The following is a 16,826-nucleotide window of genomic DNA, read 5'->3' as shown; positions in this document are numbered from 1 at the left end:
GTCCGAACAGGGTTCTAGTAGATATCATGAATATAGAAAATGTTTGAAACACCCAATCATGTAAAAAAAAAAAAATTACTTTTAATAAAATTAAATAAAAGACAAAAATCAGCTTAAACAAGAATACATAAATAAATGAAAAATACTGAAAATGCGATAATTCGGTATACTGTACAGTAATATATTTTTCTAAAACACTTCCCTAGTGTCCGTCACATACCTATAGACAAAACCACATAAATATATTTTCTATTATTTTGTATTGGATTGGATACAGGACTTTGTATTCAATCCAATACAAAATGAGAACAAAATTCAAACTCTCATTTTGTATTGGATTGAATACAAACTCCTGTATCCAATCCAATACAAAATGAGAGTTTGAATTTACCAATTACATATTTTGTATTTATTTTGAATTATTTTGTATTGGATTGGATACAGGAGTTTGTATTCAATCCAATACAAAATGTGTTTGAATGAGTTTCAATTTGAATTTCCCGCACATGCGCCGACGTCATCGTACGTGCCGACGTACACGCTACGGAGGGAAAAGAAGCCGGCCAGCTTCTTCCCGGAGAGGGCACCCGACGCTGGAGGACGACGCTGGATTGCATCAGGACCAGGTAAGTGATCGATAAACCCGAACTTTTCTCACTGTATTTTCATACAGTGAGAAAAGTTGGGGGTTATCGATAATTGTAATTATTTTAACCGCGAACCAAGGTCGGGGTTATCGCTCGGGTGGTTAAAGTCAAAAGTGCCTAAAACCAAAAAATAATACACTTGGCTTTAATCCTTCAGCACATTAGATCGGTTCGGAGGTGTCTTTCTTTAGGTCCAGCGTCGTCCTGGCATCCGTCTCTGAGCCGGTGCACCTGGTGGTTCTTGCGTCACGTGACCAAGGCACGATATCGGGTGACATAAGGTGGCAAAAAAAAACTTGCTTGATCTTCACCAAAATGCTCCTTCTGCACATGCCTGAGATGCTCGGGCATGCGCAGAAGAAGCACCCTATGTCACACATCCCGGGAGACTTTGCACTCCCATTCATTAGGAAGCTGTGCTGCACCTTTTTTTTTTTTCCAAAAAAAAGATGTTGCACTTAAAAAAAACAAAAACCTAAACGAACTGAATTTTTACCTTACATAAAAGGGTTGTCTACCCTTTTATGTAAAGAGAAATTTCTGAGTTTAGGTATGCTTTAAGTTATGGACTAGATAATATGAATGTATAAAATTGGGTGTATTTGTGTACTGAAACTTGTTTACATCCCTGTGCCATTATTTAAGCTTTGTACCCAGATATCTTCTAGTGAATATATTACTAGAATACATTGACTTTTTGTGTTGTATCTTCTGTAGTCCATGCAGTATGACAAAGACCAGATAAATACATTGACCCAGGATAATGCTGCACTTCGTCAACAAATAGATCTATTACAGAATGAAGCAAAGAAGTAAGTTTTTCTTCTGTTAAATATAATACTTGGTAAATAAAATATAAATGTTGTTTAAAACATATAAACCAAACATTCCAGTTTCTACAATAAACCATTATTTATCTTGGCTATTTTCAAAATTTTATCCTAATTAAAACAGCATATCAGTAGTGACCCTATTACAGGACATAGGGGAATAAAAGCTTGACACACTTAGGTGTCTAAATAAAGTGTGTATGGATCCTTCTCTTGGATATGAGACGGATCATTGTGGAAAAAGCTGTTTGCATTATATTGCCTTATACAGTTGTTTGTCCTGTACAAAACCTCCTGCAAAACTGGTACCTTCCTGGATTACCAGAAAGAAGTAATACATTTTAAACCTGTTTCCGCCTCTGAAATAAGGATCAATGCTTTCTGGCAATTATTTTATTAGTACCAATTTATGGAAGGTGATGTGGCAACAGAAATAAAAAGTAACTAAAATATGGTATTAGAAAAGGTTGCTACTAATAGTTTATTCAAGTTGTGAGATGTTTGCGTTCACAAATATCGCATCGTATAATTAATAACTCTAGCGGACACAAATATGACTTTATTTTATGCCCAAAAATGTGGCAATATATTTTCATTTATATGCACCTTTGCATATGTTATTACCATATATACTTGAATATAAAACGATCTGGATATAAACCAACATAATTATCCTACATGAGTATTCAATACATATCAAAATGTATTGACATAAGTATGAACCTAGGGCATAAAAATGTGTTACCATTAGTGAATAAACACATCCATAGTGTGTTAGTTTTAAAACATATTTAAAAGGGGAGAAACTTACTCAATCACATAAGCCCAGTATGTACATTTTTTTTTTCTACCCCCCCCCTTTTTTTACAGTATAAAGCAGGGGTGTCAAACTCAAATACACAGAGGGCCAAAATTAAAAACTTAGACCAGGTCACGGGCCAAACTTGAAATTTATTGAAAACATTTCAATAAGAAGAAACAAGAACACATGATAAGAGCATGCAGTAATTTTCAGTGGATTGATCTAAATTATTTAGATCAATCCACTGCATATTACTGCATGATCTTCTCATGTGTTCTTGTTTCTTCTTATTGCAATTTTTTGTTTTACTTTGCCAGACAATGCAATGTGAAACCAAATGAATTGCTGCATTTATTTGGTTTCACATTTTTTTCTCTGGCACAGTAAAACAATTAATATAGCATTACCTCTATGATAATTCCTGATAATCCTGATAATTCCTAATTATTGAGTTTACCTGTCAGTATAAACTCCACGAGGTCCACGCATAGGATGCTGTTCAATAGACACTGTAGCTGTTCAAGTGATGCCACTACTACAATTCCCAGCATGACTTGTGTCTATAAAATGCCGAGCCACGCATAGGCAGAGAGGCCGCTGGTCTAGAGACGTAAGTGATGCCGGGAATTGTAGTAGCGGCATTGTACCCGCGTCTCTAGAACAGCAGCTTAATATGAATTGCAGCTGGCCCGCTGTTACTACAAATATTAAGATCTCTTTTGGGGGCCAAAAAAAAGGACGTGTCGTGCCAGAGTCTAACACCACTGGTATAAAGTATTTTGTCAGTTTGAGTTGAATTCCTCTGTGCATTATTGTCAGCCACCAGTAGATGGCACTGTGTCCACTTTATTACATAGTGAGTAACAAACTTTTCTCTGAGGACATACGTTTTTTTTTTTTTTTTCTTTCCCACGCACTTTACATAAGGACACAGCGCTATCTACTGGTGTGACCAAATTAAAAAAGGATTCTTTTTCCAAAAATATCTAGCTTTATACTTAAGAATATACAGTATCCTATTTTTCTTTTTAATAATCAAATGCATTTTCATATTTTTGGACTTTTATATGACATTGTCTGTTCAAAAAGATTATATTCTGCTTAATTGCTTATCCACAAACTTCCTTGACAGTATGCCTGGTGAAGGTTTTCACTGTTTACCTAGTAGTAGTTATTCACATTCACATATATAAACAAATCCAATTGAATGTGACTACCTACTACTGACTTCTTTGACAGTACATTTTAAAAAGGCAGTGAGACATCTATTTTCCTAACTTACTAGTGTTGATTACTACAGAAAAGCTACACTTCTACAATGCATTATTATTTTCTGTAGTTTATTATTCATCACAAAGTTTGCTGAAATATAATTATATTTTTTGAGTGACTTGTTGTCAGTATGTTCAAAAAGTGTTTTTGTTTGTTACACTTAAAGGGCAATTACTGAGCAGAAGCATAGAATGAAGAGGCTGGGCACAGATCTGACAAGTGCTCAAAAGGAAATGAAAGCCAAACACAAAGCCTATGAAAATGCAGTGGGCATTCTAAGTCGTCGCCTCCAGGAAGCTTTGACAGCAAAAGAAACTGCAGAAGCAGAGCTCAATAAGCTGAAAGCGCAAATCTCTGAGAGTGGAGATAGTCAAGCATTTGAGGTAACAAATTAAATATTAGGAACAATACATAAATATAATGCTTTCATATTTTTCTTAATTCTTTTTGTAACAATACAAACAAACTGTAAAAATATTTTGCACATTTATATGTTGTGTTTTTTTTTTCCTCATAGGAAAAATTCAAAGAATTAAAAAGTGAACTGCAGGCTGTTAGTCACAGTAAGACCATGCTAGAGCGTGAGCTACAAGAAGTTATATCACTAACCAGCCAAGAACTGGAGGAATACAGAGAGAAGGTCCTTGAATTAGAGGATGAGGTAAGCAAAGCTAAAACTTTAGTTTTTTTTTTTCAGGTGACCTGTGACCTACAGCTGTTTACCTTTATCTCTACTTTTACGAGATGTGGCACAAAAAAAGGGGAAAAAATGTTTTAACTCTAGATACTATAGTCTTTCATAGGTTGGCAGTTTCTAGTTTCAGTTAAATTTTAAAATGTGTCAATGTGTTCTCTTAAATAAAGTCATACATTTTTATTCATTCTTTTAGAGTTTTAAATGTGTTTTTTTTTAAATATGCTGCAGCTCCAGGAATCACGTGGCTTTAAGAGAAAAATTAAAAAATTGGAAGACATCAATAGGAAGCTGACCCTAGAACTAGAACATGAACGAGGAAAGTTATCTGGACTTGCACAGTCCAATGCTACTCTGCGTGAACATAACAATGTTCTTGAAGCTGCGCTGGCAAAAAGAGAGGCAGATCTGGTCCAGTTGAACCTGCAGGTACAGAATAAGTGGTTACAAATTGTGGTTTTTGGCTGTCAGATGATAAAAATAGTTATTGTAGGTGTTTTTCCAAAATAAACTAGAATATAACATATAATATGTTCTCGATTTTTCAAATGGGAAGGCGGCAAAAGCAAGATTCTATAGAGAAGAGGTCGCAAACTCTGGCCTTACGCCCCCCTAGTTATTTATTGTTAGATTCGGCCTAATTAGGCTGTCGTGTTATCATGAGTTCCCTCAAAATCATCAATCACATAGAGTTCCTGCACAGTGACACAAATTACTATGCCTAAAGAGGAGAAGCAACGCGCAGCTACCAGTCTCCAGAAGGTTGACCTTGAACAACGTGTCTTCAACCCTAAATGGACTGACGAACTATTCTTCATCCAACGCGGCAACAAAGCCCTGTGTTTAGTGTGCAACGACATCAACAGCACTTTCAAGCGGTCAAATCTCAAGGGGCATTTCGATGCCAAGCACGCGCACACATACAGAGACTAGACCGCGGATGAGCGGAAGACTTAGGCTGCTCGCTTGCAGCCACGGTTGGAAAAAACCTTTCCTTGGACACCTTGTTTCTTCTGGCCTAGTGTGCCATCTTGACCTCCTGAAATGGCCTTGTAGTCCAAAAAGTTTGCTGACCCCAGCTATAGAGTATGAATATTTAATATCCTGTATATATCCATACTAGGGAAATTATGCAGAATCTGTTAAGCTGTTATCATTGACCTAACCAGCGGTGTATAGTTGCAAGTTTAAAGAAAAAAATGTTGTGATATTGGTTAATTTGACTCCCAGATTGGATAGAAAATGTTTTATACGTTCATGTTCATGTCATGTGAAAGTTTCTGCCGTAGAAACTTTTGCACTAATGTTTGAATACTTTTTTATCTTAAACAGGTGCAGGCAGTTCTTAAACGTAAAGAGGAAGAAGATCGGCAAATGAAAGAACTAGTGCAGAGTCTACAAGGTGCCTTAGAGAAAGAGAGAGCCAAAGTCAACAGTCTTGCTGAGCAGGTAAAGGGCACAATGACGGACAAAAAAATACACTATACAGCATAAAACATACTGTTGCCTCCTTTATGTGAAAAGTGTGATAAAAGTCAGTTTTTGTGTGCCCTTGAAATAATCATAGTTGTGTATAATTCTGCAACCGCTATTTAGAACTGAAATGATCATGATCATCCTTGTGGAACTGTAATGTTGTATATCTTTTCAAAAGGGGTACATCAATAGGATTTTTATGCTTCCACTCCTCTCATTCTATTATTATAGGAGTTAAAAAAAACATTTACTTGTTCAATAAACAACACATTTAATAAATTGCCATGGGATCTGCACTTAGCATCTCACCCAGTCTGCGCACTGCTTAATCATAAAACATGTCAATTTTTGCAGATGGTACACTTATTGCATAGGTTGATATATTGTTGCTCTGCTTCATTAGCATAAATTTCAAAGTTCAGTTGTTAAGCAGTCAAAAAATTATCTGGCATGTTTTACCACTGGGTTTAACGTTTTGGAAAGGGTAGAATTAAAAATAATTTCTGTTTCCTTTTTAGGAAGTTAACATGCAGATTTTGGGCTGTCCTAAGTTAAAAGCAAAATGTATTTATTTTTCTGTTTTCCATCTAACGTTGTATTTTGAGGACAATCTTCTAAAGCAGTGGTCCGTGAGAAAATTTTGGTGGTACGCAGATACATTTTTTACATAATTTGCTTTTTTTATGTTTTAATATTAATAAAACCAAAACAATATTTTAATAAATTCCTATATTCGGAATGACAATTTTCACCTTTATATTGCACTAAATTCACAAACTGTACTAGGGACAGAAAAACAAGGGAACCGCAGCGAGACGTCAGTGTAGTCTTAAGTTGTATGAGGAAACCATTGCTGAGCCGTACGATTCAGTAATGTTTCGGCCAATACAACAGTCACCCCGCTCTGTGAATACCAATTCTCATCATCATCGGTTCTCATTGTTTTATTTTATTTGGTTATTTCTCAGATGCTCTTTAGATAAGTATAACCTTAACTGTGTATTTTCTTTAACTGCTATATTTATTGGCATCAAATTGTTTGACTTTGATAACTATTATTTCTTGTTTGCTCTTAACTTTGAATAAAATAAACCCATAATGAGTGAGAAAAAACAAATAAATATTTAGCATTTCTTTAGTCATACCAAAGATAATGCAACTAATGATAATCGTAACAATAGCAATACTTCACTTAACCGTGAACTGATCAATAAATCGGAGCCTCCACAGTTCTTGTAAGGCACCCTTAGGAAGATCAGTATTTTACAAATGTATTTATTTATTTATTTTTTTTTTAAATCTTATTAATGGTCCACGGAATTTACAGTTATGAATTTAGTGGGCCGTGGTATCCGAAAGGTTGGCGACAGCTGTTCTAGAGTTAAGAAAACAAAGTTCTGTTTGCCAGGTATCCAATGATCCTGAAGATTTAGTTTAATTGACAGTTATGAATCAAGCCACAGAGCCACTTTGCTACATTGCTTAACATATAAAACTATATGTGGTGCTCATGGAAAGCTATTTAATAGTTGAATATTTTTGCAGCTGTTGAGCTTTTAGGTGAACTCTTTTATTAAAGCATTGATTCTTAGGAACAGGAAATCCTTTGTGCCACTACATGATGCGGCCATAAGACTAGTGATTTCTGTTTAAACATTGGAGCATTGCTGGTTGTAAGATATTTTTTACTAAAACATGTTGATGTATTAATTTTGCAGGTTGCTAGCACAAAGGCAGAGGCCGCACATAACAGGAGGCACTACAGGGCTGCAGCACTTGAGCTTAGTGAGGTGAAGAAGGAGCTTCAAGCCAAGGAACAGATCATCCAGGCACTTCAAGCTGAAGCTGAAAAATTACAGTAAGTTAATAAAAAATATATATCCCCCACTAAGGAAGGATGTGGCCAAAAATGTACTGGTATAAGATGGATTAAAATGAATAGGTTTAAGTGACTGTAAATTAAAACATGCAATCAAACAGGTAAGTTTAAGCTTGGTCACTAAGTTTTATTTTTGGGGTTTAGTTTCCAGTATATGCTAGTAAAGAGTTGAATGTAAAGGGGACGTACACTATAAGCTGTTATTTTACATTATAGAACTCAGGATGAGAAACACTCTGAAGAACTGTCCCAGTTCCAGCAGGAGCTTGCTGATGCTCGCTCCCAACTTGTGCTCTTGCAAAAGGAACTCGACGATCAGCTCAACAAAAAACCTGAAATCAGTCAAGAGGTAATGCATACCTTCTTCAAGTATCTTTATGTTTCTGCCTTAATGATGCTGCAAATGTTACCAGAAAAATTACTATTAGTGTAAAAATCTGACACATTACATTCAAGCTGTATGTGCAGCATAATGACTTAAATTGTTAAAAGATTAATGTACTTTCCCAAGACATTTTCTTATCATCTGTTTACCATTTAAGAGATTTTCCTTCACTTCAGTTCCTGCAAACCCAACTGGAAGTAAAGAAAAAAAATCTCTCCAAAGTGAGACAAGTCCTTTCAAAAACCAGTTGTCTCATACAAATCAATTTTTCCCTTTATTTCTATCATGGTGACGGCAGCACAAATGGAGAGGCTGAAGCTAATTACAGGGTTGGGAACAAGCATTAAAAACCGGACAGAGGTTTAAACTCTTCTGTTCATCATGAGCGTTGCATCTGGAGCACATGCCTCAAGTGCGATTATGCGACTACTATGCATTATGGATGCACTGCAATGCATTATAAAAACAGATTGATGAGATTTTCTCTCTGCTTTCTGTCATTCTGCTTTTTTTTAATGTACCTCACCTTGTTGTGATGCACTGTTGTGCCTCAAAAATTGCTGCACAAAAATAGAATTTGTGTTATTTGTATCAGGGCACACCACCATAGGTCATAAGGCAATATCTTTGTTCCTCTTTTGGGACGACATTAGGCAGTGGTGTACAATACAGCCTAAAAATGCTGCTGGTTAGAATGAGACTAAACAAAAACAAAGCTTTTCCTTTAGAAATATCTTAGGAAATTGAAAGTTTTTAAGAACATTTTTTAAATCTTTTTTTGTTTGTTTTTTTTTTTTATTTTTTTATTTGCTTTCAGGTGGAGGACCTTAAATGGGAGTTGGAACAGAAGGAACATGAGATTCAGTCATTGAAGCAGCAACTGGACATGACTGAGCAGCGCAGCCAAAGAGAGTTGGAAAATTTCCACACCTTGCTTCAGGTACACTGTGCTTCCATTCTTGCCTTGCTTACTTTATTCCAATTGGACGTTTGATATGCATCTATTTATATATTTTTAAACCTATTAAATCAGACACCTTCACACTAAAATTGTGTTAAGGTGCAGTTACAAGTTTGAAAAGTTTACCCTTTGGAAGATATGAGGTGCCAATCTTTACAATTATACAATCAACTATCACACTTACAAACATCCCTAGATAACCACCTTTTTTAATTTTTACTGGCATATAATATTTGCGTTGGTATAGTATGTTTACATTACCTTCTGATGCAAAGACACTGAAGAAAGAAAATGCGTCATTGGAGATTAAAAGAGCTTGTCATTGCTAAAATCTCCTTTTAAAAATGTTTTTTCTCTGGGTCTGAATCTGACATTTTAATTGTAATGCTGTGTAAGTCACAGATACTATAGTTAAAAGGTATTTTAGATACAACTGTTTTAAGTACCTTGATATCTGCAATTGTGTTCTCATATCTTCATTTTGAAAGTGTAAGACATCATTCCATTAGTCATTACCAGGGAGTCTGGATTAAAAGCAGACCTATACTTACCTACTTCATTTTGGTGTATTGTACCATACATATGCACTTTGTGAAGCAATGTTTTTTTTGTACTGATCTTGAAAAAAATGTGTTCGTGGCTCCTTGCTTTTCTCCCCTATGGTGCTCCCAGCTGTGCAACCTTAGACTTGCTTCAGCACTTTTCACATTGTCCCTTCTGCACTTTTCACATTGTCACTGTTTTTTTTTTACAGGAGCATGCAAGGCAGTGTCAGGATCTGGGTCCTGATACCGCACTAGACACTGTGAAACAGATACACAATAAGAATTTTTAAAAAGCGGTATAGTTCTTCCTTTATCATGTGTATTCACTAAATACATGGGGTTCAATTGATGAGTGAACTTTAACCTGAAATAATCTTTTTACATTACATGTTTTTGTGCATTTTCACTTGAAAATCACAAAGTATGACTTCTGCTGTGTGATCATGTGTGTTATGCATTTTATGTTTGGAGTCTTGGTATTTACCTGCTTTTTGTCTGTTTCTTAGAATTTGAAGGCTGAACTTGAGGTTGTTCGTGAGGATCTCACTATGACCCAGAAGGATAAATTCATGCTACAGGCAAAGGTGACTGAGCTGAAGAATAGCATGAAAACTTTGCTGCAGCAGAACCAGCAGCTGAAGTTGGATCTTAGACAAGGTCGTCTAAAGAAGGTGCTTATCTAAGTGTCACTTTCTTTTAAGCAAAAATGTTTTACTCTGACATGACAATTGTCAATTTCTTGACAATTACATTTTAAAACATGAAATAATAAACCCCATCTGTTGTTATGTTCTTTAATACTTCTTCATAATGTGTCTTCTTTTTTTATACATAATTTTTTTGTTTGTTTTTTTGCAGCGGAAAGAGCTGAAAGGAGATGTAACATCATCTAATCCAGTAACTCCAGTTAAAATACCAGACTGTCCAGTTCCAGCTTCAATACTAGATGAGCTCCTGAAACCTACTTCTATCAGCAAAGAGCCTTTAAAAAACCTCAACAGCTGTCTTCGACAATTAAAGTAATAACTTAAGAGCAATGCATTTTTTCTTAGTTAAATTGTCCAAATCTGATATAGAATAAAAAGCCTCTCCACTGTCAGGCCCTAAAATCTAAGTTTGTTTAATCTAAAATCTATGTTTGTTTAGTGTAGATAAGTAATATAACAATCTAAACCTAACTTAAGCTAGGTACACACGTGCAATAATTGTCATTAGAAAATGAACGACTAACGATTATTTTGAACGATCATATTGTGCACAATTCTGCACATGCTGTAACGATACAATTGTTCAAATATAATTCACCAATAATGTATACACGCTAGATACGATCGTTTGAACGATGCAGGAAGTGACATGCAAAAGAGAAAGTGTACTGCAGAACCATCCACGAGTACTGCACGACTGTACACACAATAGATAGTGAACGATCATCACCCAGTCAGATCCGCCGGGATGGTCATTTGTTTCCAGCGACAATCCTCATTCATCTGTGTTGTGCACTTTTTTTGTTAGCGATTATCGGACGAACGGTCGTTAGTCATTTGTTTCCAACGATAATTATTGCCTGTGTGTACGCAGCTTAACACACAAAGAAATGTTTGTTGAAAGGCACGTGAACCCAAAATTGATATTTCAACTTTAGTAAATTCTGGATCGGGAAAGCATTCATTTGTTGGGGTTGGTGTAAATTGTCCATTTGAGCTGCTCTGGCTTCTAAGAGCTGTTATCCCTTTTCATGATTTTTTGCTTTAATTATAAAGAATAGCTGAGAACACCCAGAGGTGGACAAGAACATACTACACTTTTAATGTGGATCTGAGACAGAATCAGGAATTGTCATGGCGGTGAAGTTACTATAGTAGCTAAGAGATATAAAAATCCAAAAGGTGGCTCACTGCAAAATACACAGCCTAAAACTAAAATTTAACATTTGAATGGACCTATTAAATGTTTAGCAAGAATGTTTACCTTATGTTAACGTGTTACAGTGTATCTTTTAAAAAAATGGTGTGGCATAGCCAAAGTATTTATTTATGTAACCCCCTCCTTACCTGGACAGTCTTATACTTTCCTGTCCCTGATCCAGTAAATCATGGCTGTGCATAGCACATTATTTTGTGGGCTTTTGGTAGTGTGCTGCAATCTCCAATTTTGTGAAGACTTTATCCCCATAGGAATGAATATAGATAGTGACATGTTTCCAGCAGTGAATACTATGACTAAAGGCTGTGCAGTTCACAGCAGAGATATGTTGTCAGATCAGGGACAGGTACGTAAATTGGGTTAGTCTTACCCAAATAAGTATACTTGTAGTGAAAGTGCATTTACTTTCTAAGTAGGGTCAAAGTATGTGTTTACATGTTAACTGGAAAATATGTGTACTTCTGTTAACATTGTACACCTTTTCTGTACAGGCAGGAAATGGACAGTCTCCAGCGTCAGATGGAAGAACACACTTTAACTGTCCATGAATCTATGACGTCTTGGAACCATGTTGAAGGACAGCTACAGGACTTTGAAGAACCTGTCACATCACCTCTCACTAGTTCTCGTCTCCCCCAGAATGATCAGAACTTCAGTAACAGTGAGCCAGAAAGAACTGAGCAATGATTTCGAACACTTGTTAATTTAAGCTGCTTTGTAATTCTGGAGGGTAGGATAATTGTGTGTGTGCGCGCCTGCCTATACCAGAAACGTATGCACACCAAAAAAGCACAGTGTAAGAGCGTCTCTCTTCACACACCAGTTATTTATTGTATATAAAATATATATTTAAAAAAGACATTTTGACATTACAGGAGAGCAAGGAAGATGCTTGTTGGAAATCATACACATATATGTGCCTATGAAAACACTTCTGCTTTAATGCAGGAGTCTTTTCTGTAACAGAAGAAAGAGTACATCTTACAGTATCTTCAGAATTGTCAAAGGCCTGTTTATATGTAAAGAGTTCATTTGTGGGTCATCTCAGGAACTGTCATCACACAATTCACTAAAAGTAAGAGAGGTTGTTACCAGATGAACAATTATGTTTTCCAATCTTGTGTACTTGCATTAGCAGTTTGTTCAGAGAAATTGTTATATGTTCCATTTAACACTGAGTAAACAAAACTTAACATATCTCTTGTTCATCAATTTAAACATTACTTAAGCCTTGCCCATATGCTAGATTTTCATTGCCTGCATCAATTGTAAATGATAATCTAGTTTACCCTCCAATTGTATCTATCCCTTGTCCTGGACACAGCAGGGATGTCACCTGCTTGTTCTCCCTTCTCCATAGAACAAAAATGTACTGTCTATACATCACTCATTTGTTCTAATGTCATAAAACAAAAACCTTTAACGATTGTCTCCAGAATCTTTATTGGAGAGTATCCTTTGTGTGAGGATGGAATAGATTAATTATATGCATATAAAGTCTATAATTAATGGTTGTATAAAGGTATTTCCTGCTGTAATAAAAAGTGGGAAATACTTCATTAGTGTGCCAGTGAAAGTGTTTGGTTCAGTGTAAAAAGAAAAAAAAAATAATTTGATACCTATGTGCAATATTAGATATTCCATAGCACCCATCATCCTCCTCCCCTTACAAAAAAGAAGCTGGACCATTCTATAGAGGAGTTGGAAAAACTGGGGAGGAGGACTTTTAAAGATGGGTAAGAAGTAAATAGGGAGTGTCGCTTTAATTGTAAATCCACTTAAAACTAATCAGTGTGTCCCTTGTGGGTTAAGTGTACTATACTATTTTTTTTTAGTTTTTTTTTTTTTTGCACCTTTATACAAAATGTGCATACATGTTGTCTTACAGTCTGAAGGTGATTTTTACAAATCTTTCTTTCAGAAAGGCTAAAGCTGACATTGATAATTCTGATTTTACTGTATACTTTGTTACATTAGGTTTCATACTTTGAATGTAAATTATTAATGATTTGTATGTTTTGGTTGACTTTGATGGCTTATACAGTTAGTTCAGAAAATAATTTATATTTAGTTTTTTTTTGTTTTTGTTTTTTTAATGTGCTCTTCTGATGCACTCGTTACTTTCTTTCTATAGAAATTCCCCTTAATTTTTGAGAAGGTTCAATTTAACCAATACTAGACCTACATCTTTGCATTTATAGTGTTGCTGCCTCCAGGATTCCTTTATACCTCGTGGCATCTATCTGCCTTTTTCAAAACAGTTACATTTAAGGCTTGCCTCAGGTGATCAATGTCACAGTTGCCACTGGGCTAAGTTTTCTCTGAACAGAACTTTCAAGCTCTCAGATGGTGTCATAGCTGATCACATGTACAGCACCATGTCAACTGTAGAATGAAGGCTAAGATGGAACTTTTCCTAGCTGCAAAGGATAGAACTTTAGTTTCAAATCTGCTTTAAAGCAACTCATTTATGTAAATGGCTGCCAATGTAACCTCATGAAAAGAAAACACCTTTTTACAGACACAACACACAGCAGTACTTTTTCACCTTACATTTTTCTTACGGTAGGGGCAGAAATTAATATCCAACAATGGACCTAGTTTTAAAAGTGTTTGAAGTAAAAGCTTCTCCTGGCCTTGGTTAGATTTGGCACCTTTGACCGTCTTGATTTGGCTAGACTTAAATGAGGTAAGTTTAAAAGAGTTTATTTATCCGAACAACTAAGTTATGCAGGCAATGTGCAGTGAGCTGTGTATATGTAGCTGAGTGTACCTTTAAAATCTTGCTAACAAGCAGGATTACAAGATGCTTATGTTGCTGAAGAGACACATACATATTTTTATCTCTAATAAATGTCCACCTGCCTAATTTTTTGTGTACACACTAAAGTCTAATTTTTATCTGACTGGGAGTTTCCTCTAACAAATTTATAGGTTCAGTTCACATCGCTTTACAAAAGGAAAGGGATCTTTGTTTTCAGCCTTGCTACTTTAATTTTCCTAATATCATTTGACAAAAAAAACTGTCATTTTTGGAAAACAAAGATGCTTTTTTAGGGTTTGTAACTGGTATTTTAGCTTTACAATTAAGCGGGAGGTAGGAAATTGGTTACCACAATATCACTGACTCCAATAGTGCCTTCAGCTTTATTACAGGAAAGATTGTGTTACCAGCATTAGGTGATGTCTGCTCCATCAAAGAGACATTAACCCGGCATCTTTTTCCACTTTTTATCAATCATAGTGGGTGCTTGGAGGACTCCCTGGACATGAAATAGGTAGGAGGTAACATTATACTGACATTTGGTAAAATTCCTTTTCATACATGCAACCTTAATAGTTACTGATTCTGTGTATGTTGATAGCTTGCATTACTTGAACTTTGTCCCCTTTATAAAAGAACTACTTACGCTCGGAGTAGCTTATGTAAAAATGTTTTTTCTTAATATAACATTGCAATATCTTTAGTCCATCACTCAAACTACCCTTGAAACATCCCACTCAGACAGGCCATGGCCTAGGCCAACTCCAAGTCTACATTTAAACCCTTAAGAAACATAATGGCCATGGAAAAGTTGTTAAAGTAATTCCTCCAGTTACATTTTATATCTAGTCCACTTTTAAAGGTCTTATTCTAGGGTGTGTTACATTTTCTTTATGGTACGGTTAGGTGTTAAATAGTAGCTACCCAAACTACTTAGGCTGTATATATTTTTTACAGCAATCAAAAATGGTTGTTATAATGGACAATCTTTTAAAATAGTTTAATATAAATATAATCCTCCTGTAGACATTGATGATTTAAATTTACATAGTGTGTACCAAATGCCTTTGTAAACTTTGTAGGCCCTTCTACTACAGGAAACTACAGGGTGGCAGATACAAGGCCAGTCATGCTTCTCCACACAGGGAAAGAGCAGCATGCACTGGTTGTCACCACCAGAAACCCCTAACATAAGAAAAAGTGCAGAAGCTATTTTGTGTTAGGTAAAGTACAGTTCTGATTAAAATACACAACGGACACAGAGATTGAACCAATGATAAATATGGCCCATGTATTTAGACAATGTTTGTCTAGCTTGGATTTCTTAGGAAATAATGGGTACTGTATATCAATAAATAAAATCTAAGTTCAACCTAAACTCATATTAAATAGATGTCTGTGGATCTTTGTTTCTTGGATTTCTGCTCCACCTGAGTAAATGAAGTAGTCAATTAGTTGAATTTGACTGCTTTGCTTGGCTCTCAGCCAAATATGTCAAAAAAGACTTTTAAGGTAGAGTTCGGTATGTTCAGAATGTAGAGAATGTTCACTGCCAGGACCCCAGGGGGACTGACCCCAGGGAGGTATAAGCAAAAAATAGGTTCTTAAACCCATTTGTTAGCAGTTACGGTTTGGGTAAACGTTTAAGCAGACCATACCTACAGGTATTTAAAATCTCACCCAGCTTTCAATTTTAAAAATGATTGAACAAACCAAAGCAGTCTTCTTTACATCGCTGTCATAAACATAAAAACTGTTGGTGGCAGGTTGTCTTAGGGCTGCTCAGTTATTTTTGCTGTCAGTTTTGATTAAATTTGCTAGAAAAGTCTGTTGTGTATGGTCAGCATAATGTATGTATTCATAGACTGTTGAAAGTAGACACTGATTTTTACTGTTTTTTTTATTTAAGTTTCAACGGTTGTAAACAGTCCCAGAATGTTTATGGGTTGATGGTGTGTGTTCTGTACGTCTGTGGCAAGTAATGAAATAATCTGGTGGATTGCTTGAATACCTGTTGTATATTCAAGGAATTGTTTGTGATTTTATTTATAGAAAAAAAGTATCTTAAGGACATTTAATATAATGTGGTATATTCCTATATAATATAAAGTTACATCTTTTAAACTGTTAAATAATAAAAGTGTACATAATATAATGCAGTGTAAAGCATGTTTAATAGATATGTGCATAAGGAGTCTTTCAATTTCTTTTTGTGAAATAAACTATTTTTGTTAATATGTTGTATTCTTGTCTGAGTAAATATATTTGTTGATGCACAAACTTTAATTTAAGGCTTCACACACACTTGTTTGCATTTGTCTCTTTACTGAAAGGATTTGCAAAATAAAGCAGCTTTTGATGTAAGCTTTAACACCATTGATGTATGTGATACCTACATCTGGCAGTACATACTGCTTGCATTCAGTAATTTCAAGGTCTGTGATGATCCATTCATTTACTGTGATCAGTATGTAACACCAGTTGTGTTATGAGCACACAATAGTAAAGTCTTATTGTACCTTCAGGCTGGCCCTAGGTATCCTAACACTAGAAAACATCATATTCTGATGTGTGCCTTTATTTAGGATGTGACACTTTATAGCAGTTAGATGTTTGTGCCAACCAGTTAGATGTTTGTGCCAACA

General features: G+C 35.5%; 1 protein-coding gene across 2 annotated transcripts in view; it reads left to right on the top strand.

The window, feature by feature from the left end:
• GOLGA3 (golgin A3) overlaps window positions 1-16,423 on the top strand; it is a 33,606-nt gene extending 17,183 nt beyond the window's left edge. For both annotated transcript variants that reach the window (XM_072415703.1, XM_072415702.1), the window contains exons 14-24: window positions 1,365-1,459; window positions 3,718-3,934; window positions 4,069-4,212; window positions 4,477-4,674; window positions 5,578-5,694; window positions 7,440-7,579; window positions 7,817-7,949; window positions 8,803-8,925; window positions 9,998-10,162; window positions 10,350-10,510; window positions 11,909-16,423. In XM_072415703.1, the coding sequence (XP_072271804.1) occupies window positions 1,365-1,459; window positions 3,718-3,934; window positions 4,069-4,212; window positions 4,477-4,674; window positions 5,578-5,694; window positions 7,440-7,579; window positions 7,817-7,949; window positions 8,803-8,925; window positions 9,998-10,162; window positions 10,350-10,510; window positions 11,909-12,104 (1,689 nt within the window). In that variant the 3' untranslated portion in view covers window positions 12,105-16,423. The remainder of the gene's footprint in view (window positions 1-1,364; window positions 1,460-3,717; window positions 3,935-4,068; window positions 4,213-4,476; window positions 4,675-5,577; window positions 5,695-7,439; window positions 7,580-7,816; window positions 7,950-8,802; window positions 8,926-9,997; window positions 10,163-10,349; window positions 10,511-11,908) is intronic.
• The last annotated feature ends 403 nt before the right edge of the window (window positions 16,424-16,826 follow it).

This window comes from Pyxicephalus adspersus, chromosome 6 (assembly GCF_032062135.1).
Source record: "Pyxicephalus adspersus chromosome 6, UCB_Pads_2.0, whole genome shotgun sequence".
Lineage (NCBI taxonomy): Eukaryota > Metazoa > Chordata > Amphibia > Anura > Pyxicephalidae > Pyxicephalus > Pyxicephalus adspersus.
This window is presented reverse-complemented; position numbering and strand designations above follow the sequence as displayed.